At 39.8% G+C, this 25948-nt stretch overlaps 1 protein-coding gene across 1 annotated transcript; it reads right to left on the bottom strand.

Moving 5' to 3' along the window:
- Window positions 1–7049: 7049 nt before the first annotated feature.
- On the bottom strand, window positions 7050–23909 carry COQ10B (coenzyme Q10B). Its single transcript, XM_058549506.1, has 5 exons — window positions 23738–23909; window positions 19118–19267; window positions 14469–14661; window positions 9840–9941; window positions 7050–8099 (listed from the first exon to the last, which is right to left on the bottom strand). The coding sequence occupies exons 1-5, from the start codon at window positions 23857–23859 to the stop codon at window positions 7932–7934; spliced, it is 735 nt and encodes a 244-aa protein (XP_058405489.1). The 5' UTR covers window positions 23860–23909; the 3' UTR covers window positions 7050–7931.
- Window positions 23910–25948: the final 2039 nt, after the last annotated feature.

Here is a 25948-nt window from a genome sequence, read left to right as displayed (position 1 = left end):
GGGGAAGGGCATCCAAATTTGAAAGGCACAGGCCAGTGTCTTCACCTTTATTAAGAACTTAAAAGGAAACAGGTTTCTGGCTCAGTGCTCTTGGTCTTTGTTAGATAATATAGTATGGAAATGTGGCTTCCTTTTAAAACAGTAGCTGGGTGTGTGTAGTCGGGGGCAGATACTGATTTGCAAGATGTAATGTTGCTTTCTAGATTAACTACGTTATAAATTGAAGGCACAAGATCTCGTGTAACAACATCTAAGTCTTTACTTTCACCTGCACCTAGGACCTAGTCTATCTTGGAGCTGTAGAATCTGGATCTACTTTAAGTGGGAAGGAACTCCAGTCTCCTCAGTTTGGCTCTGGGGCTGCTGCTTCGAGGTCTGGTGTAAGCTAGGCATTGAGGCAAATGTTCTTGCTGTCCTTACCTTGTATATGTAGCTTGGACAGAAATAGAGGGAAAAATCAAGTCTATCACAGATCAAAAGCCAGTCAGTTGAAATCCTGCACCTAGAAATACCTTTATTTGGTTGAGTTAGAAACAGAATGACAACAGATTAAAGGGGACTGACTAAAAAGGCGTTTTAAGTGAACAAAACTTTCCCAGAATGCAGAAGTGGCAAAGGCAAACTAATAGTATCACAGGTTGGAGGAAAAGAGAAACCTTAGGGAAAGTGTTTAGATAGCTTATATCTTAAAGGCCAAACTAGGTGATTAGAAACAAGGAATGAGAAACACCTGTAAAAGCTTTCTAGTTGCTACTAGATCAGAGAGAAGGGAGCCTAAAGAGATTAACAGAGGAGAGGAAAAGTTACTAAGTGTTATGTGCTGGACACTGGACTAAGTACTTGCATTGTTTTAACTCTCAGAACAATCTTGGATTAGGGACTAATTAGATTTACCGGTACAGCTACGTAAACTGATGTTCTGTGAAAGGTTAAATAACTTACACAAAGTCTCATAAGTAATAACTGGTAGACCCCAGATTTGAACCAAGCTTTGAAGAGCTGGAACGCTTACACCAAAGAACAAGCCTGGAATAAACCCCTAAGCCAGGATCTAGGCAATTGTGAGAAACCTTCTGAAAGCTACAGCCAGAGAGATGAAAAGATAGATGATTGGGAAATTGCCTTTTCCTTTCTTGAATGGAACAACTACATGAGATGACTGCAGTTTTGGAGAGTCCAGAGAGGAGCAGGGGTATCAAGGAACAAGAAGGTTCCTTCAGACATTGGTCAAGATTAAAGATGCCAGTGACTGTAGATGAGGAAGCAGGAATGGTAGATCTCTGAGGAAATAATCTGAGGATCTTCATGGAAATCCTTTGGGAAACCACACAAAATGTAATGCCCAGGCCCCAATCAGATGTTGGACTGAAAAATGGAAAAAAGTTGACAGGGTGGAATTGCTTTACTGTGAAAGCAAGTAGGATTTATTTGAACAGTACAGACCCATGGAGGGCCTTTTCAAGACAAAATTTGCAGGAGTGTGTTAGAACAAATGTATGAGCCTGAAAGAAAAAAAGGGCATGGAGAAGGGGACGCAAACACTGATCCAATATTTAGCTCTAACCGTGGAATTGAACTTTTAAAAATGCAGCTGGATGTGCTTAAAGAATGGACAGAGGACTGGCTAAGGAAAAAGGAATGCCACTGTAAAGTCAGATCTTGCTATTTCAGGAAAAGAGAAAGTGGAATGTTTTTACTGCAACCCAGGTCGCTCCAGCTAGGCTCAGGTCATGGAGAACCTCAAACCTGAAAAGCAAGGTTTGGGGCACATGGCTAGGGGTATCCCCCTGTTCCTCACAAACAGCAGTAGCGCCAATCTGATGATTCTTGAACTGGGCTAAATATAAGGGGCCATCTATGTTGGAGTAAGTGATTGATGAAACAAATGTTACTATAAGAAAAACGGAGTGGGAACTGTCAAATTGAAAATAATCATTGTGAATTTAGTAACCTTAAATGACCTCTATCTTTGACTCTGTCACCAAAAAATGGCCTAACAATAACAATAGCAGCAGCAATAGCATTTGTGCCCACCCCAAATTCTCATGTGCATCCCTAGCACCAGATTTTGCTCTTTAACATTTTAAGTATCAACAATAACAACAAATAATTATACTGAATTAGAACAAAGCCAAGAGCTCATAATGATACTCCAAAGAGCAAAGTGTATAGAAAAACATAGCTCCAATATAAACTGGTGAATATTATATGTTTAATGCTTTATTGATGTTAAAAAGCCAGAGTATTGACATGTAAGTAAGTGTCTGCTTATAAAGTATTTATATTCTTGTTTCTGATGTATAAACAGGAAGGAGTGAAAGAAAACTAGCGAGAGCCAAATGAAGAAAGCCGGAACTGAACCAAGAGTGGGAAGAACAAGCGGCACTGGCAGTCTCATACAACAACCAGGGAGAAGGGGAGTCCAGCTGCAGGATTCCAGCGTTGGTCATGAATAATCAACTGAAAGAAGGTCCAATAATGGGTTCCAAGATGATAAATTATCCAAATTCTACAGAATGTGAAATTTGAAGTTAACTTCCCAAGAGAATGAAACATTTGAGCCCGAACTCACGAACCTCAAGAATGTTGATATATTCATGAGACAATATAAGATTCTATTTATACTAACAAATCAGGTCAATATACCGTAAATAACATGAGTTAGGTACTGAGAACCACACAAAACTTAAAGAGCACTTCATTTCCAGGAAAGACATCAAGTATCTAAACATTCAAGTCTCTGAAACACAAAGGATATAAGAACCTCACGATGTAACAAGTAAAGTTTTGTTACAAAACAAAAAGGGACTCACATTGGCCTGTGTAGCCAGGTTACACATCCCCACCAAGAACCTAATAGTCAGTTACCAAGAGTCTGCAACCTCAGCTGGACTAAGACGGTGTCTCTTCTTGAGTCTAATTAATATACTGAATGTCCAGAAAGATATAAAAACTACCCAAACAATCTCAGAAAAAGTAGAAATAATAAGTATAAGAAGCTGAAATAGTAACACATATCCTATTTATGTGTAAATATTATTGTAATCATTATAATATTGTGGGGTTTTCTGTCTCTTAAAGTGTTTAAAACATTCAAGAGAATTTGGTATATTAGGTTTGCAATTTTAATTAAATGTTTACAAGTCTTTGATTAAATTTGAATTATTTAAATGTTCAGAGAAATTTATTAATTTCATACACTTATTAGTTAAATAAGTAGTACGTGAATATTTAGAGAAATGCTGTTTAGTTTTTATAGAAACATAATTATTTAATAAATTCACAGATTAATAAGTTAGGCATTAAATGAAATACAAAGAAATGTATTTCACTCCCTGCTGCAAAACCCCTTTGACATTTAATAAAACAACAACAAAAAGCCCCCAAAAAAGACTGTTCTCAGGAACATGTAAGGAATTCCAAAGTAACCAAGGGGAAGGAGTAACAGCCAATATGGTGTAGGATTAAAAATGATTAGTACTTGAAGGAGGAAGAAACAGAAGAGTAGATTAAGACCCTGGGAGTGACAGCCGCCTGTAAACTTGCCTTGGAGAGCTCTCTCTTGTGAATGCACAGTACCTTGCAATCAAGAGAATTAGTGCCAAACCCAATGGGTCAAAAAGGAGATGAAAATTAAGGTTTTAAAAATACAGATGGGAGGGGCTGGCCCAGTGGGGTAGTGGTTAAGTTCACGCACCCTGCTTTGGCAACTGCGGGTTTGTGGGTTTGGATCCCAGGCGCAGACCTACACACCGCTCATCAAGCCATGCTGTGCTGGCAACCCACAAACAAAATAGAGGAAGACTGACACAGATGTTAGCTCAGAGACAATCTTCCTCAAGCAAAAAGAGGAGGACTGACAACAGATGTTAGCTCAGGGCCAATCTTCCTCACCAAAAAAAAAAATATATCTATATATACAGATGGGAATGCATACAAAAACTATATATAAAAGCCAGTGTATTCACCATTCAAAATTATTACATATTCTTCTCAAAATCCCACTAAACAGACAGTGATGAAATAAATTACAAAGAAAAAGTGGAGGCAACTGCCGATGAGGGCTGTCAGTGGATCTCGAGGAAGTTAGTAAATGGCCGGATAAGTGATAACTTAAGAGTTGAGACAGTTACAACCTAAGAACATGAAGAAAGAATACAAGAAGCAAGCAAGAACAAGAGTCCCACAGAACTCTCCGAGATTTAGCGTTTGGATTCGTTGGATACTGAGTGTGGTAGGGGTCAGGTAAGGCCAAGTGTGGACTGGAAACAAGGGTGAAATTAGCTGAAGGATATTACTGAGACATTGGACCCCCAGGTCTCCTTCCCTTTCCCACGCTACCAGGTGACTATTGCCTGCCCCTAGGAAACTGGAGTTAATTTTCTGCAGAAATTGAATAGGAATGACTCTCAGCCTGAGACACCAGAGAAAGCAGAGAGGGAGCTAAAAACAGGGTGAGAGAGGGAACTAAAAATAGATTAAGGGAAAGCCTACATTCCAAACTGTAGGACCCTCAGTCCCTTGTTAACCTTACAGAATGCCAGCAGCCAGGCTTTATTTCTATTCCATCTGTCCCTCTCTCCTACCCTTACTCCCATATTTCTTTAGGGCAAGAGATAGGAGAATCCTTATGTAGAACAACTATGAGAAAAGACTTCTAGATTCTGCCATTTGGGAGTCCCCCAATGAAAAGATGGCTCACCTGATCCCCTTACAGTGAAACTCACCAGTCAATAGGCCCCACCCAACTCCAATAAGCTTTTTAGTACCTTGCTTCCAAATATTAATGGACAAACAAGAACCATCAGACAGTCGAAGAAGCCTTCAATGTAAAGGAGCGCAGCAAAAGCCAGAGGGGACCTAGGGGGAGCTTTTAAAAAATCATAATTAATATCTTAAGAAAGAGGAGATCTTGTTTCCATAAAACACGGAAGCTATAAAAAAGGAACAATTAGAAAACATTCTTGGAAATTAAAACTATGGCAAATATAAAATTAACAAAAAGGGCTGGAAGATAGAATTTAGGAAATCTAAAGGCAGAACAAAAAAGATGGACAATAGGAGGAAAAACAATAAAGATTTAATACAAGAGATGGAATGTCTAATTACTTAGGAATTCCTGAAAGAGAGAACCAGAGAATATGGATAGGTGGAAATTATCAAACACATAATTCCAAGAAATTCCCCAGGACTCAAGAAAATGAGCCTGTGACTGAAAGGCCCACAAGGTGCCCCAGCACAATTAATTAAGACAGAGCAATAGGGCAGATCAGCATGCAATTTCAGACTACCCAGGGTAAAGAGTAGGTTTTAAAAGCTTCCAGAGACCAAGAGAATGGATGCTATACAAAGGACTGGCAATAAGAATGGCCCCAGACTTCTTGAGAGCAGCACTGGATGCCATTACAAGGAAGTCAGATCCTCAAAGTCTGGGGAGAAATTATTTTTAATGTAGAGTTGCATATTCGATCAAGTGTGAGTATAAAACAGTGACATATTCAGACACTCAGGGATTCTAAAAATGTAGCTCCCATCTGTTCTTTCTCAGGAAGCCACTAGGGCATTTCCTCAACATTTTGAGAGTAAATCAAAAAAAAAGGAAGCCAAAAGATTCAGGAAATAAGGAGCCCCAAAGAGGAGAGAGGTGAAGGGAAATCCTAGGATGACTGCAGGGGAGCCCTAGGATAACAGTTGCACAACAGCCTAGAGAGCAACCAGTTCAGACTGGAGCAGATACAGAGGTGACTGCAAATAACTGAACACCCGACTTCAAGGGACAAACACTAGAGGTCTGTTACCTCACATAACCAGAAGTGCAAAGTTGACAGCTACAAGGTTGGTTCATTCAACCCTGGATGATGTTAAGAGTTTTGAGTTGACTTCCCTGGAGTTATCTCGCCTCTTCCCTCTTCATGAAAAGATGGCAGATGTAGCTACAAACTTCATGTCTTCATGCAATCAGGCAAAAACCAAAGAAGAGAAGTTTCTCTTCCAAATTTCCTTCTGCAGAGAGAAAAATCTTATCTAGTGTTCCCATCCCATGAGTCTTACCCCCGCCAGATTCCACTGACCAGATGCCACTTTAAGAAAAGTTTCTAATGGTGTTGTTTTCTCTCTTACAGTATGGAAAGCACAGATGCCAAATTTCAAGTCCAAAGGTCATGGCATCCAGACTGTTGTACTAGATAAAGCAAACACAAGAGCATAGATATAGGGGCCACAATGCCTGAGTTTGTAGCTTGTCTCTAGCACTTATTGTGACCTGGGTTCTGACCATACTTAGGGAACCTCCTGAGTCAAAAAGATAGCTAGATCAAGGCAATATTTCGGTATTCCTGGGCTCCCTCATCAAGATACCATCTACATACTATCATAATACCAGCCCAGTTATATCCCAACCACTAAGTTAGATTCTGAACCTAAGAGTTTACCTACAGCATTTGTAAGTATAGCAGTATAGTATAGGTTCTTATTTCTGTCAAAAGAGGGGTAGTACTGTACAGAGAAAAAAGAAAATATCTGGGTCTTATCATTTGCCATATTTTAAAAACTTCATTATTTAAAAGGTACATAATTATATACAAACTACTTATGCTCTGGGAAGACACCTCATCTTTAAGTGGGAGGATACTGCTTTACCTGTGTGAAGCCACAACCAAGCTCCATGTAAGTAGACTGTCTGAGTCCTTCACCACTGTATAACCAGCATCTGGCAGAGAGCAGGTACTCAAAACAGATTTATCGAATAAACTGATGCAAACATGCATTTATGTAGGATACAGAGGTGGCTGCAAGAACTAATTATTGAGGTCCCTTGTTGATCTGAGGAAACAAAGTTAATAGCACTAAGATTGGACGGGCAAGGCAAGAGGGTTGTTGGGTATGGTGTGCAAGGAGGGAAGGAGATCAATATCGATTAAAGGAAGACTGAATTTTGCCTAGATTTGTTTCTGTGCAAGTATTTTTAAGACATAAAATGCTATACTTAAACTTTACTGTGTCTACGTAAATACATATTGAAACAATAAAGAGGATTTCAATAACCAAAATAACTGTACAAAAAAATAAACAAATTAACTTTATTACGTTACCACTTCAGTCCTTACATTGATTTGTTTACAAAAATATCAGTTTGAAATACATTATTGAAAGTGAGGACACACAATAAATAGAAAATAGGGATGCATGGTGCTGGAGACACACCAACTAACTTCATCTGTTGCCCACTGCTGTAGAAAAATCTGACACACAATCACCATTATTGAAAGAGCAGTCAAAGTACCTGGGAGGGAGCTGCAAACTAGGAGAAAAAGAGCTTAAAGCTCTGGACCACTCACCAAAAAAAAAATTCACTGTTTGTCTGGGAGCTAACCCCACTATAGCATTGAATTATCTACTGCTACCCATAAGAACAATTTAAAAATAAGAAAAGTGCCAGGGAACCTTCATTAACAGTATTTTTAAGTCAAAGTTTTTACGTTAAATATCTGATGATTACTCAAATATCCTAAGCCATGAGGCAGGCCCTACGCAATAAGTTATAAATAGTCTGAATTTAATAACTTAAATGTGATATGGTTAATATAATACATACTATGTGAGTACTCAACTAACCTTTCAGGTAAGATGATAATTAAAAGGTTTAAATTTACAGTTTCAATTTCTGTTCAGAAGAGTGATGTCAGTATTCTAGCAATAGTGATGACATCCTATTATTGTGAATATGCTAATGTATATATTGCTTTGAATTACACTTGATTGCATTCTATGTACATGTGGTTCCATATTCCAAGTGCAAATTTTCAAGGGTGCAGGTTTACAGTTAAGCTGGGGTTAACAAATGCTTTCCGACTTCTGAAAGCAAATGAACAAAGCACTTCCTAAAAGTGAATTAACTAAAGTTACAAGTAGGTGACCAGTTCTTTTTCCCTTTACGTGTGATGAACTTCATGAAGCATTAATTCCCGAGGTATATTTGTTTCTGGACCATACAGCTTACATGCTCTTCTTTCAAAGGCAGTTACCATCTGCTTTACAACTTCATCGAAAAACAACGTGGCAAGCTGAGAATGTAGAAGTGAGCGAAATTCAAAGGAAATCTGTAGGAAAATGTTAATAATTATTTTAGGAAGATCTTTCTTTCACTAAATCTCTACCTAGGGTAGCAGTGTTCACACCGTGAAATGGGCTCCTCAGCTCAGTATCTAAGGCAGAGGTGGGTCTACCTAGCTGAGGTTTTTACACCCCTCAGAAGACGGAGTCCTATTTACTGCAGTGAGCACAACCACTGTGGGCACAATAAGCTTAAGGAAACCAGGCCAATGAGTCTCATTTCAAGGCAAAGAGTCTGCTTTCATTAAGTTAAAGAAAATCGGAAAAAAGCTTTGCTGAATACCACCTCTATTATTCTGGCTTCTTATTAATTGCCCCTTTTAGATCGACTCTACCTCCCAAAACAAAATAAGGAAGCGAAGTGACCCTTCTGACAGGTATTCCCACGAGAAATAGCAGCAGGCAGATGAGACTGATCCACAAAACAGATGGGGCAGGTGGTTCAATCTTAAAGTAAGCAATGATTCAGAACTTTACTTATACCCCCTCAAGACAGAATTCAAGGCAAATGGTTTGAGAAATAGTATTTTAAGGACCAAATATCCACTAACTTTTTTTTTTTTTTTTGTGAGGGAGATCAGCCCTGAGCTAACATCCATGCTAATCCTCCTCTTTTTTGCTGAGGAAGACCAGCTTTGAGCTAACATCTATTGCCAATCCTCCTCCTCTTTTTTTTTTTTTTCTTCCCCAAAGCCCCAGTAGATAGTTGTATGTCGTAGTTGCACATCTTTCTAGTTGCTGTATGTGGGACGCGGCCTCAGCATGGCCAGAGAAGGGGTACATCGGTGCGCGCCCGGGATCTGAACCCGGGCCACCAGTAGCGGAGTGCGCGCGCTTAACCGCTAAGCCACCAGGCCGGCCCTCCACTAACTTTTTTAAATGTTTTAATTTTTCATTTTGAAATATTTCAGATTTATAAAAAAGTTACAAAAATAGTACAAAGATTTCTCATACACTCATCACCCAGATTCCCCTATTTTAATGTCTTATACAACCACAGGGCAATTATTAACACCAGGAAACTAACAGAGGTAGTTAATACTACCAGGTAACAAATAATGCTATTATCTAATCTACACAAGCCTTATTCAAATTTTCCCAATTGTCCCATTAATGTCCACTAGTTTTTTAATGAAAGCGACTCAAGAGCTGAGAACAGTATAACACAATCAAAATTATGACCATTTCTTAAAATGTAATGCTTGAGTTGCAAATACAGAAATAATTCATATATTACCTACTGGCAAAGAAAAAGCCACAAGTGGCTTTAAGTTTTCTATAGCCAAGGTGAGGTGAACAAGAAAATACCACAGTCCCTAGATTCTAAAAACATGTTCTTCCCCTTTGCACTTTATTTCTGCATCTTAAGGTACAGATCAATGTGTAGATTTCACTTGGTGTTAACAAACCATTAAGCTGGTAGTCAAGTCATAGCATGTGTCTTATTTATGGACTTGTGAAAATTAGAAAATAGAGAAGGAATAACTATTCAAGTTTCAAAAAATAGAACAGAAAAAGGGAAAGGTTCATTAGCATTCTTTCTTATAAAGTCAGTACAGAAAAAGGTATTCAATACTGAGAAATTTGAGATTTTTTAAGAGTCTTTCAGTAATCACTATGCACATGAGATTATAGTTATGGTATCTGGTTCAAATAAATGGATTATTCCTTCTTTCCCAACTTCACCTGATATTTGGAACAAATCAAAGGCTTTATGAGAGACTTACTGAAAAATCCAAGGTACAACTTCTTGGGTAGCCAGGAAGACCGGGGCTAAATCGCCAAACACTCTCCAAATGATTGAAGAGCTTCCCGTCAGTACAAGATGCCTAGAACAAAATGAAAAATAAAACCACAGTGAAATATTGTTGGGATTGCCCAGAATCTACAATTGAGGATGATTTCTTTGAAAATTAAATATTTTTATAGGTCAGACCACAGGTGATAAAAACGTATCATTTTTGTCTTAGTACTGAGAAGCAACCTCTTGCCAGCATAAGCCGTTTTCTTTTCTGCTGGGACCCCCAGGACTGCCAGTTGTTGTCTCTTACACTGCTATCACCTGCTGTGCTACTCAGAATTCTCTCCTCCAGTAGCAAAACAGGAAGTGATTTTCTGAAGTTTATTTCTAGTCCTGCCACTTACAAGTGATCCTGAACAAGTTAACTCCCTGTACCATATTTCCTTAATCTGTAAAATGAGTATAATACCTATTTAAACTACCACTATGAGATGGCTAAAACATTTATAAGGTTATCTGGCACAGATCCCTAGCACAATTCTATAATTCTTTCTACCCAAAGATTTTACTCCTGTCAGTCATATTTAGTCTTTCCTTCACTCGTGACTCTTTATTTCTAGAGGCCTCTACGGTTCCAGTTTTTCTGAAGTCTGGCCCTGACCCTTGTCCCTGACCCACTGCTTTCTGACTTCTGATCTCAGTGTTCACATTTTATGTGTGTGTACATAGTGACACACAATACTTAGCAACACTACGTGCAGTGCATCTCGATCATTTCCCATTCTACATCATTTAAAAAATGCTGATTGAGACCCACTAAAGAGTTGCCTCCTGCAGTGTGAAAAATGGTGGCCACAATATAGTCATAAATCCATTGTTAGAAGTGATTACGACCTTCAATGAAGTGCAGCTTCTTTATTTACTATCCTAAGATGCTATCTAGGCCTTATTATTGTCCTAGCAGACAACTGACCTCAAGAATACATATCACCTTCCCCCAGCAGCAGACCACTTTTTAAATTCCTGTTTCAAAGTCTATACCTATTCCTCAATTAAGCCTTATGCTTCCAGCTCATCTGGCATATCCTGGAGCCAATAAATGATCAAGTGCCTCTCCCCCTTTTCTCTTTGATAACTTATTCCTCCCAAGAGTTTAGATTGTCCCTCCCCTGAGGCTATACACTACAGATTAGAAAAACAAGGACTTGCATAGGTAAACTCTTTTTCCCCCAAGTAAACGGACTCACTTTTTCTTCCCCAGCTATAGCCTCCTTAAACACAGAATGTAGGATTATTTCTCTGGCTATATCTGGATCTCTCCACAGATAGTTCAAACTGGGAGCCAGAGAGCTAAAAGTCTATTGGCAGTTTATTCCTCATTTCCTCTTCATCTAAACGCTTTTGAAGCAATTATCAGATGGTAACATGGTAGAACTATTATAAAGATCAACTGCATCCACACTTAAAACTGTTTATAAAGAAATGCTTTATTTACACATTTATAAAAAGAAAATATTATTTTAATTTTTAAAATGGAAATCAGTGACTGTTTTATTTATTTATTTATTTTTTGGGAGGAAGATCAGCCCTGAGCTAACATCCATGCTAATCCTCCTCTTTGGGCTGAGGAAGACCAGCTCTAAGCTAACATCTATTGCCAATCCTCCTCCTTTTTTTTTTGCCCCCAAAGCCCCAGTACATAGTTGTATGTCATAGTTGCACATCCTTCTAGTTGCTGTATGTGGGATGCGGCCTCAGTGTGGCAAGAGAAGCGGTGCGTTGGTGCGTGCCCGGGATCTGAACCCGGGCCGCCAGTAGCAGAGCACGTGCACTGAACTGCTAAGCCACGGAGCCAGCCCTGAAAAACTTTAATAGCTGAATTTAGTCATATTATGCTAAGTCACTGGGGAGAAGTGAAAATTTTCTTCAAAGGGTTCTGCTATATTTATATATAGTGCAATAATGGCCATCTAATTAAAAAAAGGCATGAAAAGTCTACAATAAAATCTTATTATTTCAGTTATCCAACTTTAAGATAATACATTCTACCCTTCTTTACAATCACATACAAAGCTTATAGGAAATTTAACAATGAAGGAGAAACAGCAGTTGGGAACACTCACTACAATATACCATCTTCCTCTCACTACTTTTTCACAAAACGTGTCAGTGCTGTGCTCAAATCGATAATCTAGCCCAAAAACCCACAGATTTTTACTGATATGTTTTGATAGGGACAATATTGCCAAAGACCTCATTTCTAACAGCAGAGATACTGAACACAGTAGGAGGTGTTATGATGATGACCTACAACGGGTTGTTCTGATTGAACTGACCCAGACCACACAAACTATGCTATATAAAATGTTTATATTCTGAACCAGGCAGTAAAATTCACTGAACTGTTGCCTCTACTAAATCTGCTGAAAACTTTCAAGGGCTTCTGGCCATTACAGATCGTGTAGAACAGAATTACTGACACAAGCACACTGAGGCAGCTAATAATTCACAGAAAATGTCACATGGCTTCTGCTGCTCCCTTGGTTATAATGATTTTTATTGTATGTCACATATGTGTATTAGGTATTAAAATCCAGAACCCTAACCCAGCGACAACCAAAAGCTGAGCACATATAGTTGTGGGTTATTCTCAAATATATCTTTAAACAATAATTAGCACATTGAGGCAGCTTATTTTAGTGGAAAAATAGGTTTGGAATCAGACACATACAGTGTGAACTTGTTTAAGGTCCTTAATTTCCCTAAGCCTCATAAAACTGAGATAGCAATGATCATATAATACATGTTATTATGAAGACTTTTTTTTCTAATAGTTCCCTCCCTCCTTGGCAGTGGTGAAAGTTACCAAGATTATTATGAACATCTCTGGACCTGCAATAACCCAAGAACACAGTAGTGAGACCTTCATAAGCAAGGAGCCCTCATGACTCCTGTCATTGTAGTACTGGTGTTGAAGATACAGAAATGAAAAAGAGGATCTCCCATTCCCTCAAACAGCTCAATCTGGTCAAGTAGAAATCCAGATGAAGACATAAATTATACTAGAGTGGTAAGAGAAATAAGTAAAGCATCTACAAAGCCCAGAGGAATCACCCAGGTAGGACTGATTATCCATATGAAAGGAAAGAGAAAGCAACACCAGATGGCTAGAATTTGAAGGATTAATAGGCAAGGAGTTAGGTTTATTACAGGCAGAAGAGTGAACAATACGCAAAGTAACAGGGCTGTGGAGCAGGAGCTGTATGGTGCATCCATGGGACTTTAAGATGTATGGTATTGCTTGAACATTAAGTGTAGTGTGGTTGGGGGGGGGAACATAGGGGGGGTTGGATGAGCCGGTGAGCATGATAAAGCAATTGACTTTATCCTGTATGTGTTAAGAAGCTAGGGGGAGAAAATTAGATTTTTTTACAGTTCGAAAGGTAGACACAGCAGAATATATTAAAATTTAAGTTATAGAGGTTGAATGGCAAGAGACTGAGGTCAGGGAATAAAAAAATTTTAAGATTACAGAGAGATTCGCAGGTGTCAGACAGACTGAGCTGGAGCCTCGCTGTGTAACCTTGGGCAAGTTATCTAACTCTTCTAAGCCTCAGTTTGCTCAACTGTGGGATGGAGACTAGTAACGTTTGAATGTCAAAGGGCTGTTGTGAAGAATAAATGCGTAATTTAAGTAAAGCACTACAAAGAACTCAATAAATGTTAGCTGTTCTAAGAGAGGCAATGCAGTGCAGTAGGTAAAAACTCAAAAACCATGAGGCAAACAGGTGAAAACATTCGTAATAATGGTAAAGTCCCAGAGTGGGGCATGGCCTTTCAAGCGGAGTCCAAGTTTTGAGAGCCAGACTAGGGTGGACTCCAAGGTCTTAGCTTCTCTGAACAGTGTACTCTTCTGGTATGAGAGCTGCACGCCTTTGAATGTCTGACAAAGAGCTGACAAAGGCATTTAGCTCTGGCCAATTACCAAGAAATGATTTCACCACTAAACCCCGTGGGCACAAAACACAACTCAACTTTTAAAGTCTTCAGTTACCACACTCTAGGAATTCAAAAGAAATGGGTGTTACTCTATGGAATTCTGCCTTTTTGTGTGTTTAAGTCTGACTACCTTTTCTATATGTGTACCCTCCTCTGACAAAGGTAAGACGATTGATACAATGCATGTCACAGTACCTGGTATTTCAGGACATGGTACAGGACAGGATGCCCTCAACAGTGTTTATGTTCTCCATTTATATCTTTCTACCTTTCTCCAGCCTCTCATCACTTTCCCTTCCTTAACTTAAAAAAAAAATAGTGCAAAGATTAAATTACAACATTTCTCACTTGTGTGGTCCAATCTTTCCTGTGGGTCAGTAGTCCTCAACAGGAGGAAAAAACAAAAAAAGTTCTCATTTCCATATTCTAGTCAAGTTTCTATTTGGAAAGAATAATGCTAACATTGTATAAAATAAAGGAGATATAATAAATGGCTTATTTTTTTCCCGACTTCTCCTATTAGTTTAGGGAAATCTTTTTAAGCTATTACACTTTAACCAATTTGATATAATCAATATTCAGGGAATACTTAAAAACAACAAACCAAAACTATTACCTTTACCAAATGTGGTTTCACCAAGGTTACTACTGACGTATAGCGCTCCAATACAGGCGGAAACCCGATTTCTAATCGTGTTTTGCAGTATCCAGATCTCCTTGATATAACATCTGATTTTTTGCACCAAGGAACAAAATGCTTATAATCCTCCATTCCTGATACCACATCGTACATTTCCTGCATAGAATACCTTTAAAAAAAAAAAAAGGAGAGGTGTTAACTGCATCTAGTTATATAATATACATATACTTCAAACTGAATATGAATAAAACTTATCGTGTATGAGACAACAGGTCATTTGGCACACATGCTGAACCACACTCTGGAATGAACGACTTCAAAGCAACACAGAAAATAAAAAGGGAACTAAATATATGTATATAGCAGAGATCACAATTTGACAGACCACAGGTTGGATCTGGCTTGCAGATGTGGTTTTTAAAATTTTAATTAGTGGCCAGCATTTAAAAATTGAGAGTTTGAGAAAAAAACTGGAAGCAACCTAAAGGTTTATCAGTTGATAGACATTAATAAATGCTTAATATAATAATAAATGATTAATAAATTATGGTACATCCGTATTGTGGAACTCTGTATCAGTTACTTAAAAGAATTAAGATTAAATATACACTTTAGAGCAAAGAGGTTTACAATATAGTATATGAGAAAAAGCACATTATGAAGCAGACAGGATATGTAGGATTCCATCATCTATTTAAGAAAAATTACAAGTATTTCCTCGATTTTAAATATTTGATATTTATTTTTTCCTGAAAATAATTATGTTAATAGAATGTTTATAATAAAACTACATTTAAACAGTCCTGGAAGGATACAGATTAAACAATTAACAGCTGTCAACTCAGGAAAAAGAAGCAAGAGTAAAGATAGATTAATACTTTTGGTATAATACTTCTATAGTGTTAGGTTTTTATACAAGCATGTACTATTTTTGCAAGTAAAAAAAAGAAAAGAAACTATTCTAGAACACAAAGAAAGGAAACCTCTCATTCTTTTTATGAGCCAGCATAACATCCTGACAACCCAAACCTGACAAAGAACATAAAAAACAAAATCTATAGACCAACATCACCTGTGAGTACTGAGGCAAAAATTCTAAGTAAAAAACCAACAAATATAATCAAGCAATGCATTAAAAAAATACAACAATCGGGGCCAGCCGAGTGGTTAAGTGTGAGAGCTCCACTGCGGCAGCCCAGGGTTCGCTGGTTGGGGTCCTGGGCAGGCACTGACACATCGCTTGTCAGGCCATGCTGTGGCAGGCATCCCATATAAAGTGGAGAAAGATGGGCATGGATGTTAGCCCAGGGCCAGTCTTCCTCAGCAAAAAAAGAGGAAGATTGGCAGATGTTAGCTCAGGGTTGATATTCCTCACACACACACACAAAAAATACAACAACCAAATGCAACTCATTTAATGATGTATGGAAGGTTTAATAGTAAGAATTATATTATTATAACCACATTAATTAGCCAAAAGAAGAAAAACCATATGATTCCCTCCACAGACGGTAAAATACCAGAAGCATTCCCATTAGAGTTAGAAATAAGACAAAGATGCTGGCTATAATCATTGTTATGTAGCATTGTTCTGAAAGTATTAGTCAAAGTAATTAAATCAGAGCATGAAATATGAGGAATATGTGTGAAAAAGAATTAGGCAAAATCGTGAAATAGCAAGTTATAGGACTATCAATTCAGAAGAGAATCAACTCAGAATCCAGTAAGGTAGCCTGTTAGGAAATAGATAAAAATGAATAAATACCCTTCCTATATTAACAACAACAAAAGAAAACAGTAGCATAGAAATACAAAATACCTAGAAATAAATTCAACAGAAACACTCCAGGGCTTAAACGAAAAAACAAACAATAACAACAACACTCAATGGATACATGCAAAAGACAACTGAACAATGAGAGTCAGACAGATTATTCTTGGTTATAAGGATTCAACAATGTTAAAACACAGTTCACCTCAAAATGATATAGTAATTTAAACAATCACAATCTAAATTACAAAAGGATATTTTTGGAGTATGACAGAATGAATCTTTATATACATTTAAATTAATCTTTACGATCACGAAATGAGGCCCACGGCGGGGGGGGGGGTGCTTCTCCTCCCCAGGTTTTCAGACACTTGGAAATAAATGTTAAAATAAGTCCCATGAAGAAGTATGAAACGCTGTAGTCTGGAAACTAACTGCCATAAAAGTTGTCTACAACGACTAAGAAAGCAGTATAACATGGCCGTCAAGGGGATGGACTCTGTAGTCAGGAAGGACTGTGTCCAAATATTAAGCCTACGACACAGTAAGCCACGTGACCCTGGGTAGGCTGCCTAACCCCTCAACTTCATTTTCTTCATCCATAACTGAAAAACACCTCTACAGGGTTCTTTTGAGGGTTAAATGAAATAGTTTCACCATAGTGCACAATGCTTAATAAGCACTTAATAAATGGTAGCTATTATTATGTATTTACGTCAAATGTGGGAGAAAAAAGATAAGATGAAGATCATTAGATAAGACCAATTTATAATAAAAAGAATTTCAGCCTGAGAAAGAATACAGAAGCAAGTAAGGATAAGTAAATATGGTGGGAAAAATGAACTTTGGAGTCATGACACTTAATGTACATTCTGTTTCTGAGCTTCAGTTTCCTCACCTCTAAAATGGGAATAACAATATCTAGTTCACACAGCTGTTGTGAGAATTAAATGAAACAATAAATATAATGCACCCAGCAATGCCTGTCAAATGGCAGGTAACAAAGTAAAAGAAAGAGATTGGTAGTGAGTTAAGAGTAAAGCAGACCGGGCTGGCCCCATGGCTTAGCGGTGAAGTGCGCATGCTCCGCTGCTGGCGGCCAGGGTTCAGATCCCGGGTGCGCACTGACGCACCACTTCTCCGGCCATGCTGAGGCTGCGTCCCACATACAACAACTAGAAGGATGTGCAGCTATGACATACAACTATCTACTGGGGCTTTGGGGGAAAAAATAAATAAATAAATAAAATTATAAAAAAAAAAAGAGTAAAGCAGACCAATTCACTATTTGATTTCTTTTTTTTTTTCTTTTGGGAGGAAGACCAGCCGAGCTAACATCCGTGCTAATCCTCCTCTTTTTCCTGAGGAAGACTGGCTCTGAGCTAACATCTATTGCCAATCCTCCTCCTTTTTTTTTCCCCCCAAAGCCCTAGTACATAGTTGTATGTCATAGTTGCACATCCTTCTTGTTGCTGTATGTGGGACACGACCTCAGCATGGCCGGAGAAGCGGTGCGTCGGTGTGTGCCCGGGATCTGAACCCAGGCCGCCAGTAGTGGAGCGAGGGCACTTAACCGCTAAGCCACAGGGCTGGCCCACTATTTGATCTCTTATCTTTTTGTTGCCATTTCTCTTTTTGGCAGATGCCAGCTGTGGCAAAGATGTCTACCTATCCAAGTATTTAGGGTCACCTGACATGGTGTTGTTGCCGGGAAGTGGCTGCCCACCAGGGGGCTACAATTCTCAGTGCCCCTCCTGCATTTTAGACGGGGGTCACGCGACTAGTTCTTGCCAATAACATCTGGCAGTAAGCACTGTGTGTCACTTTCAGACCAATGTGGTTAAGAAGAAGGTGTATCTTTTTAAGAGACTCTGAGACTAGGCAATTACAAAAGCCACAAGTTGAATGGAGCCCAGGTTCCTGATTCACTATTTGGAGAATTGCTGCCTAGGGATCGGAACACCCTCTTGAACTTTACATGAGAAAGAAATAAACTTTTGTGTTTTATCTTTGTGTTTTATCATAGCTGCTAGCATTATCTTAACTAATATAGTGACTAGCCAGTAACAGAGGTAAATTTAGTGACAAAAGCTATGAGTCAGCTGAAAGTCCTTTACTATAGAAAAATCAGAAGGGAAAAAGTAACTGAATAAAATTAACAAAACACACTTTTACAAGAATTCATGTGATACTGAACGGCCTATATGAAGGGATGCCGTATTTCTGGGATAGCAGAACTGCAGAGTCTCTATCCTCTGTTGTATATACCCCTAGATCAGGGGCCAAACCTGGCCCACTGCCTGGGTTTGTAAATAAAGTTTTACTAGAACACAGCCATGCCTATTTATTACACATTGTCTATGGTTACTTTTGGGCTACAAAGACAGGGTTGAGTAGTTGCAACAGAGACAGTATGGTCCACAAAACATAACGTATTTACTATCTGGCCCTTTACAGGAAAAGTTTGCCAAGCTTTGCTGTAGATGGTAGGATCTTAGCATGTCTTTATGTGCTTACCTATGAATGTGTGTATGTGAGGGAGCTATATAAACATATTTGGCCCAACATTTCAGTAATGTAGCCATTATAGAAAAGAACAGTGCACAAAAATGCAGGTCATAAACAGTTCAGTTATCTCCTTTACATGTCAAGGTTTAAATCTACCCTATCAAGTTACCATATAATTATATTCATTCAACAAATATTTATAAAACAGCAAGGGCTACGGAAAGGCCAACCTAGAAAAACCAGAGCTGAGTCTGTAAGAAGAGAATCCAGAAAAAAAAGAGGCATGATACTTTATAGAAAATTGGGAACGTGCTCTTTTAGTAGAACTAAATTATTATATACAAACCCTATAATTCTCCTCTCTGAATATTCTTTTCTTTTGTTTATTAATGGTGCAGCAATTCTGAAGAAAGTTCTTGCATATATCTCCTTAGGCGACACTGAGGTATGTAGAGGAAGAGTTCTGCTCATCAGTATACCACAGGAAGCTAAATATCTAAAAAGACAAAAATTACCTGATTTAGAATAACATTGACAATTACAAGGAAACACAAATTATAGAGATTGTAAAATAACTCACACTTTAGAAGTCTTTGCAACTTTAGAATATTCCTGAAAAAAATACACACACAGGCACACACACACACAAAATAAGCTCCTTAAGCACCATGAAGAAAACTAAAATAACAGTTACAGTCAGCGTTAGAAGCTTCTGACAGAAAAGGTCTCTCTCCCAGAAAGCTGGCTTTCAGTCTATACTCACATGTTACAACATATTCTTGCCATACGCTTGCCAGAATATTCATCATTTATTTTTCAACTCATCTTATCTATCCAGGTTGTTTTCGCAGCTGGATCCATGGAGGTTCCTTAATTCTTGATCTACTCTATGAGACCTGAAATTAGGTCTCACTCTTGGTTTGGAGATCTGGTGGCCCTGCTCTGTTCTACTCTAGCTTCCAATCTCCATTTCAATGCATATATGTAAAAACAGATGTCAAGGTAATTAGAATGTTAATTGTTTGGGGTACTTCTAAATATAGATGGCTCTATACTCTTGTTCACCTAAATATTTTTAGGCTTTCCCTAATAAAATTATTGCATACCTATTTTATACTACTATTCTTGCATTAGTTCACATACTTATTGAGCTCCTATTGTGTGCTAGGCAGTAGGGACATAACGATGAATAAAACAAACACGAACCTTAAAAGACTACATTCTAGTTGAGGATTAAAAAAAAGTGCTAAAGGGGGCTGGCCTGTTGGCATAGTGGTTAAGTTCGCACGCTCCGCTTTGGTGGCCCGGGGTTCGCAGGTTCAGATCCCAGGTGCGGACCTACCCGCCACTTACCAAGCCACGCTGTGGCAGGTGTCCCACATATAAAGTGGAGGAAGATGGGCATGGATGTTGGCCCAGGGCCCATCTTCCTCAGCAAAAAGAGGAGGATTGGCAAGAGATGTTAGCTCAGGGCTAATCTTCCTCACACACAGACAAAAATGTGCTAAAAAAGAAATGGGAATGGGGACATGTAATTAGGACCCCCTTTAGATAGGGTGGTCTAGGAAGTCCTCTGAGGTTATATTTCAGCTGAGACATAATGGTTAAGGAGGAGTTAGCCATGCAAAGAGAGTAATAGGTATGTATTTACATAATAAATATAATATAATCTCTCTCTCTCTCACACACACACACACACACACACACGTATGTATGTATACGGGAGTAGGAGCGGTAGATGGGGGCATTCTAGGTAGCAGGGAACAAGCTAGGCAGTATCCTGAGACTGACAAGAACTAACAGTGTAGCAGCAGTATAGCAAGCCAGGGGGGGAGTACTATGAAATAATGTTAGAGAAACCAGTTGGAGCTGGATCATGCTGGGGACTATTGGCCAGGAAAAGGAATCTGAAATTTATTCTCAATGAGAAGTTGTTGAAGAGTTCCAAGTAAGAGAGTGATATTTCATTAAATCAAGTCTTCAAATCATTTTTAAAAGGGGAATGGGGTAGCCTGGTGAAATCTCCCTATGTTATCACATATAAAATTTGATTTATATAAAATACGATTTACATATAAATAAAATTTCTTTAAGGACACTGAAACCCTACAGTTTGGCTGGGGAGGAAGAGAAAATGAAGTCAAACAAAGAATGGCTGAAGAAATCGAGAATATTAAGCCAGAAGATAAGGGATGATACCTGAGAATATGGCTCCAAAATGTAAAAGAAAAGCCCCATTAGAGACAAATTTGAGCTCCATAACACAAGAAAGAACTTTTGAACAATTAAAACTGTTTATAAAAATTGGATGGGCCAGGGCCGGCCCTGTGTCGTAGTGGTTAAGTGCACGCGCTCCACTGCTGGTGGCCCAGGTTCGGATCCCAGTCGCGCACCAACGCACTACTTCTCCGGCCATGCTGAGGCCGCGTCCCACATACAGCAACTAGAAGGAAGTGCAGCTATGACATACAACTATCTACTGGGGCTTTGGGGGAAAAAATAAATAAAAAATTGGATGGGCTTATTCCAGAGGCAATGAAACAGAGGTCAATGAAAATGGTTAAGCTAAATGCTGCATGACTATCTGTTAGAACGTAATGGAAAAGAATCAAACACATGAACTGTATGGATGAACTTACCGGCCCCTTTTAAGATTTTAGGATTCTTATGTATCCAGCTGTAAAAAACACTTCAAAAAATGAATAATGGGGAAAATATGGTAAAGCAAGATGGCTTTGTGAATCTAAGTTTTCTAGGACATCACAAGTAGTATTTGATTTTATAATGACATAAGAGCATATTTCAAAGACATCAATGATATTCTTTTTTAGTCAAAAGAGATTTTAGATAGATTCATCCAGAGAGAATAAGGGTGTTACCTGTTCCCGAAAATCTTTAAAAACATGATTTGTTATGTGAATCTTATTTTAAAGGCAGAGATAACGTTAAAAGAAGCCTATTGTGATTTTTTTTTGAGTAAACCTACAGAGTTTGCTTAAAAGTAGGATTATACTAATATAAATGAATGACTGTTACTCTGCTAAATGAAGCAGAACAGTGGAAATAAAATAATTAGGCAGTTAATTTAGTTTCCCCCTTTAAAAAGAACCACAAAAAATAATTTAGGATCTCTGTTAGCCATATTGATTACAAAAACCAAATTTGGTGTGCAAAATGCCTAATCATCTGTTTCCCTTCTAAGACATTCTTTAGATATCTTTAACTGTTAGAACAGTTTTACCTATTTTTTTCCACTTTTTGTATAGATACCTCGTTATTTATTACTAGAAGCCAATTATGTGGCAGATACCCCACACAACTATTAATTTTCTGATAAATTAGTATCAGAAAAAGCAGCATCTCTGAGATAAACTTCTATTTTAAAAAAAGGTAAGACTCTTGCTTCTGAAGAGGTGAACTGGATGTGTGGTTGACTAGGAAGCTTTTCACTGTATGTATATGGTTTTGAATTTCGTACCAGGTTCACGTAATACTGCCCTCCCAAACCCCCCAAAAGAAACTCTACACAATCTGATTACAATCACAAGGTAAATATCTGTATTTAAAGAAAGCTAATAGTTTTCCTGATCAGTTTGCATACTATGGTTACAATGCCCTGGACAGCACATCTATTCTCACACACTATCAAGGATAATGCCTTCAAGTGTAATATGAGGAACCATACAGTCATATACATGGTTAAACCATGAAATGAAAACTGGACCAGATAAAGGACAGCTTTTTCGTCACTCATCTTCCAATACCATATCTCAAATAATCTTATAATAAAGGCTGGAATCTTACGCTTAAAAGCCTTGCAATGAACTCATAAACTCCCTCTCTCTTCCTTATCATAAGCAGTAAATATTTATCTTAGAATTGAAGCCTTAATTTGATCACTAAAACAATCGTATTTGGTCTTTTGCTCAAAATTCACAGTTTCGTTTGTCTGCAAGCCAACAACTTTATAAAAGTAATACAAGCAGATCTAAACTATGATAAGATGTGTTCTGCTTGGAACTACTTTTTCAGATTATTTCCTAAAGCAGGAGTAAACGATATGAGGTATCGACTGATATGATTTTATTTCACTTTCAACCACTATTTGTCTAAAAGGTTTGGAGCTGGCTGGGTTGCTGGTATTTTAAAAATTCTTCATTAAATCTCAATGTCGTGGAGCTCAATCAGATTTGTGCTTTCTCCCTCCATCCCGTACTGTTTACAATTGAATTCATTTTAAACACTAACTTTAACTTTCAAGCATAATTGATTACAATGTCTTTAGTAAAAGGAAACTAATACGTAGTTTCTAATAAGTATGGAATCCTTCATGTCTCCACCTCCATCTCCACCCCCCCCCCCAAAAAAAAGAAACCAACCAGGAATTCTGGTTCAAGGTTACAGGACCTCTAGTTACAGTGGAGTGGGACAAAATCCCAGTGCCCTACTTCGGCTACCTTCAGTTCTGCAAGCACCAAAGGGCGGGGGCAAAGACCTCTACCACAAGCTGGGAAAGCACGTCTGGCCATTTGGCACGCTAGAAGAACAGAAGGCGATCACTGCCAGGCCACAAACTCCCACACGCCCAGCAGCCGGCAACCCTTGCGCTGTTGTTAAAACTTTTCTACAACAGACCGTAGGGGAAGAGACCGGAAGAACCCGAAGGCGCCGGTCGCTGAGTCGCTTTATCAGCTGCTTCCGAAGTCACTGCGCCGATGATTCACCGCCTCTCGCGAGAGCAGCGAGCCACGAACACAGACCGGGTGCTCGGGCCAGGCCGGGGAGCCTCCGGCCCGGGGTGATGCGCGCCGCGCCCGAGTCCCTCAAATGCCGAACGCAGGAGACCCCTTCCTCCAGGGACGCGGAAACGCATCCGGTCTGGCGCCGCCTCACCCCAAATCCCCCGATCCCTCTACTCAGCAGGCCCAGGCGGAAAACCCTCGTCTCGGCGCCCTATGTTTATTACCTGAAGTCCCGCGCGGGCCCCTGCGCCGGAGCCTGGACTCCGGCTGTGGCCGCCGCCTTCGGACGGCATCCCAACACCACCTTTCTCAGGGCCCTCTGACCGGTCCGAGCTGCCATGATCATGTCACTGAAGCCGGTCGCCAGCTCTGGGACCGGGGCCGCGGCGCCGCCCTCCTCCGGCCGGGCCGGGCAGCCCGGCTCCGGCGCCTTCCAGCCAATCGGCGGGACCCTGCGCCGCCAGACACGCCCCTCCCGCCCTCTCCGATTGCGCACCTCTGACGCACGTTCCCACTGCCTTAGGGCCGACTGCCAACGCGCTCGTCATCCTGCCGGCCAATCAGGGGGCGCAAGGCCGCCTGGACACGCCCCCTCCCTGGCCGCCGTGGAGTTCCCGCCGCGCGCTCGGGCGCCTCACGTAAGACGCGGGGCCGCCCACCGCGCCTCTCGCGCCGGAGCTCTTCCCGGATTCGCCAACGCCGCCGCCGTGCTCTTGGGAGCTGCTTCGGCTCGCTAGCCCGGCACGTGAGCCCAGCCCAGGGCGGGAGGGAGCCCGAGGTTCTGGGTGTTAACTTGGTAACTGTCCAAACCCGGGCGTGGTGAGCCGGCGCCGTGACTCCTGGCTGCGCAGTCTGGCCGTCAGAGACCAGCTGTTAGTGATGCGCTGATGCAGTACCTGCCGCCCTGGCCGGTGGGGGGCATGTGAGGGCGAAGTGAGGTCACGTCCTTAGGGACGGCCTCGGAGCTCTCCGCCTTCGTCCTGCGTGGCCGACGTGTTAATTGGAGGTCGCGTATGGGCTTGGGTTTCCCTTATTCCGTACAAGCTGGGCACCTTTGCTTTGCGTCACCCGTTTCAGGAGCCACTCAGTCATCGAGTCCTGGCGTTCTTGCCCTCCGTTGGTTTAACCTTTGTACGGCACAGTTTCCTGTAAAGTGAGGATAGCAATGCTACTTACTGCCTGCAGTTTTGAGGGATAAGATAGTTGATTAAATGTAGTCAACAAATATTTATTGGGCACTTTTTGCTCTTTTAGGTGCTGGGTAAGTGAACAAGTCTTTACTGTCGTGGAGCTTATATTGTAGTGGGGAAATCAATTAGTATATAATACCATGTCACGTAATCATGTGCTGTAGGAAGAAAGTAAGGCAGGGTGAGGAGATGGAGAGGGGTAAGGTGAGTACTGTTTTATATAGGGTGGTCAGTTGGGCCTCTGAGGAGGTGATACTGACCAAAGGCCTAAATGAAGTGAGGAAGTGAACTACATGAGTATTTGGGGGCAAAGTAACTTCAGGTGGAGGGAACAGCAAGTGCAAAGGCCCTAGACGGGAACAATCTTACCCTGTTTTATGCAGAGCAAGGGCTTTGGATCACAGTGAGTGGGGAAGAGAGAGGTAGTAAACAAGGTCAGAGGTAGTGAGGGCTTTATCATAGTGCCTGGGAGACCATGGAACCAACTTTGGGTTGTAATCTAAGTGTGAAGGGAAGTCATTTGAGGTTGAGGGCAGAAGAGTGACTTGATCTGATTTACAGTTACAGGAATATTCCAGCTGCTGTGTGTATGTGTTATTATTTTCTACTCTTGCTTTGTTCATTGTAGTCATCCCCTGCTAGATGCTCTGTGAAATGAGTTGAAATCACCAGCTACAAAGTTTGTCAAACACTTTTCAATATAACACAGGATGTCTTGTCAGTTGAGGTGGTTCTGTAGCGGCACCCAAACAATTCTATATCAGATTGCCTTCATTTTTTTTTTTTAATTTTTTGTTTATTGCAGTAACATTGGTTTATAACATTGTAAAAATTTCAGGTGTACATCATTGTACTTCTATTTCTGCATAGATTACAACATGTTCACCACCAAAATACTAATTACAACCCATCACCTTCAAATACACAATCCCTGCTCTTCTTTCCTTACATCTTCAATATTTCCAGTAATATGTTCCTTTAAAACTCATTTTCGTTGTATTTTTCCCCTGCTGAAAAACCACAGTGGCTACCACTTGCCTACAAAATATAGGTGTTGCACTGCCACCTCCTACTACGTTCTATTTCAAAGTATTGGTATTGTGAACTAGAAGGCCTGTTAAACATATTTTTAGGTACAGTACATGATGTACTTATGTACTTAATATAAAGCCTTCTTTTATTAAATTCACCAAACATTTTCTCATTCAACTCTTCCCACACATATGAAGATACCTACTGAATTGG

This window comes from Diceros bicornis, chromosome 10 (genome assembly GCF_020826845.1).
Source record: "Diceros bicornis minor isolate mBicDic1 chromosome 10, mDicBic1.mat.cur, whole genome shotgun sequence".
In the NCBI taxonomy this organism is placed as follows: Eukaryota; Metazoa; Chordata; class Mammalia; order Perissodactyla; family Rhinocerotidae; genus Diceros; species Diceros bicornis.
The sequence above is the reverse complement of the archived record's forward strand: the minus strand, read 5'-3'. Positions and strand labels throughout refer to the sequence as shown.

Coding starts and splice junctions, on each gene's coding strand:
- COQ10B (XM_058549506.1), bottom strand. CDS start 23,859: ATGATCATGGCAGCTCGGACCGGTCAGAGGGCCCTGAGAAAGGTGGTG. Junction 19,268..23,737: donor GGGCCCGCGCGGGACTTCAG/GTAATAAACATA, acceptor TTGTCTTTTTAG/ATATTTAGCTTCCTGTGGTA. Junction 14,662..19,117: donor TCAGAGAGGAGAATTATAGG/GTTTGTATATAA, acceptor TTTTTTTTAAAG/GTATTCTATGCAGGAAATGT.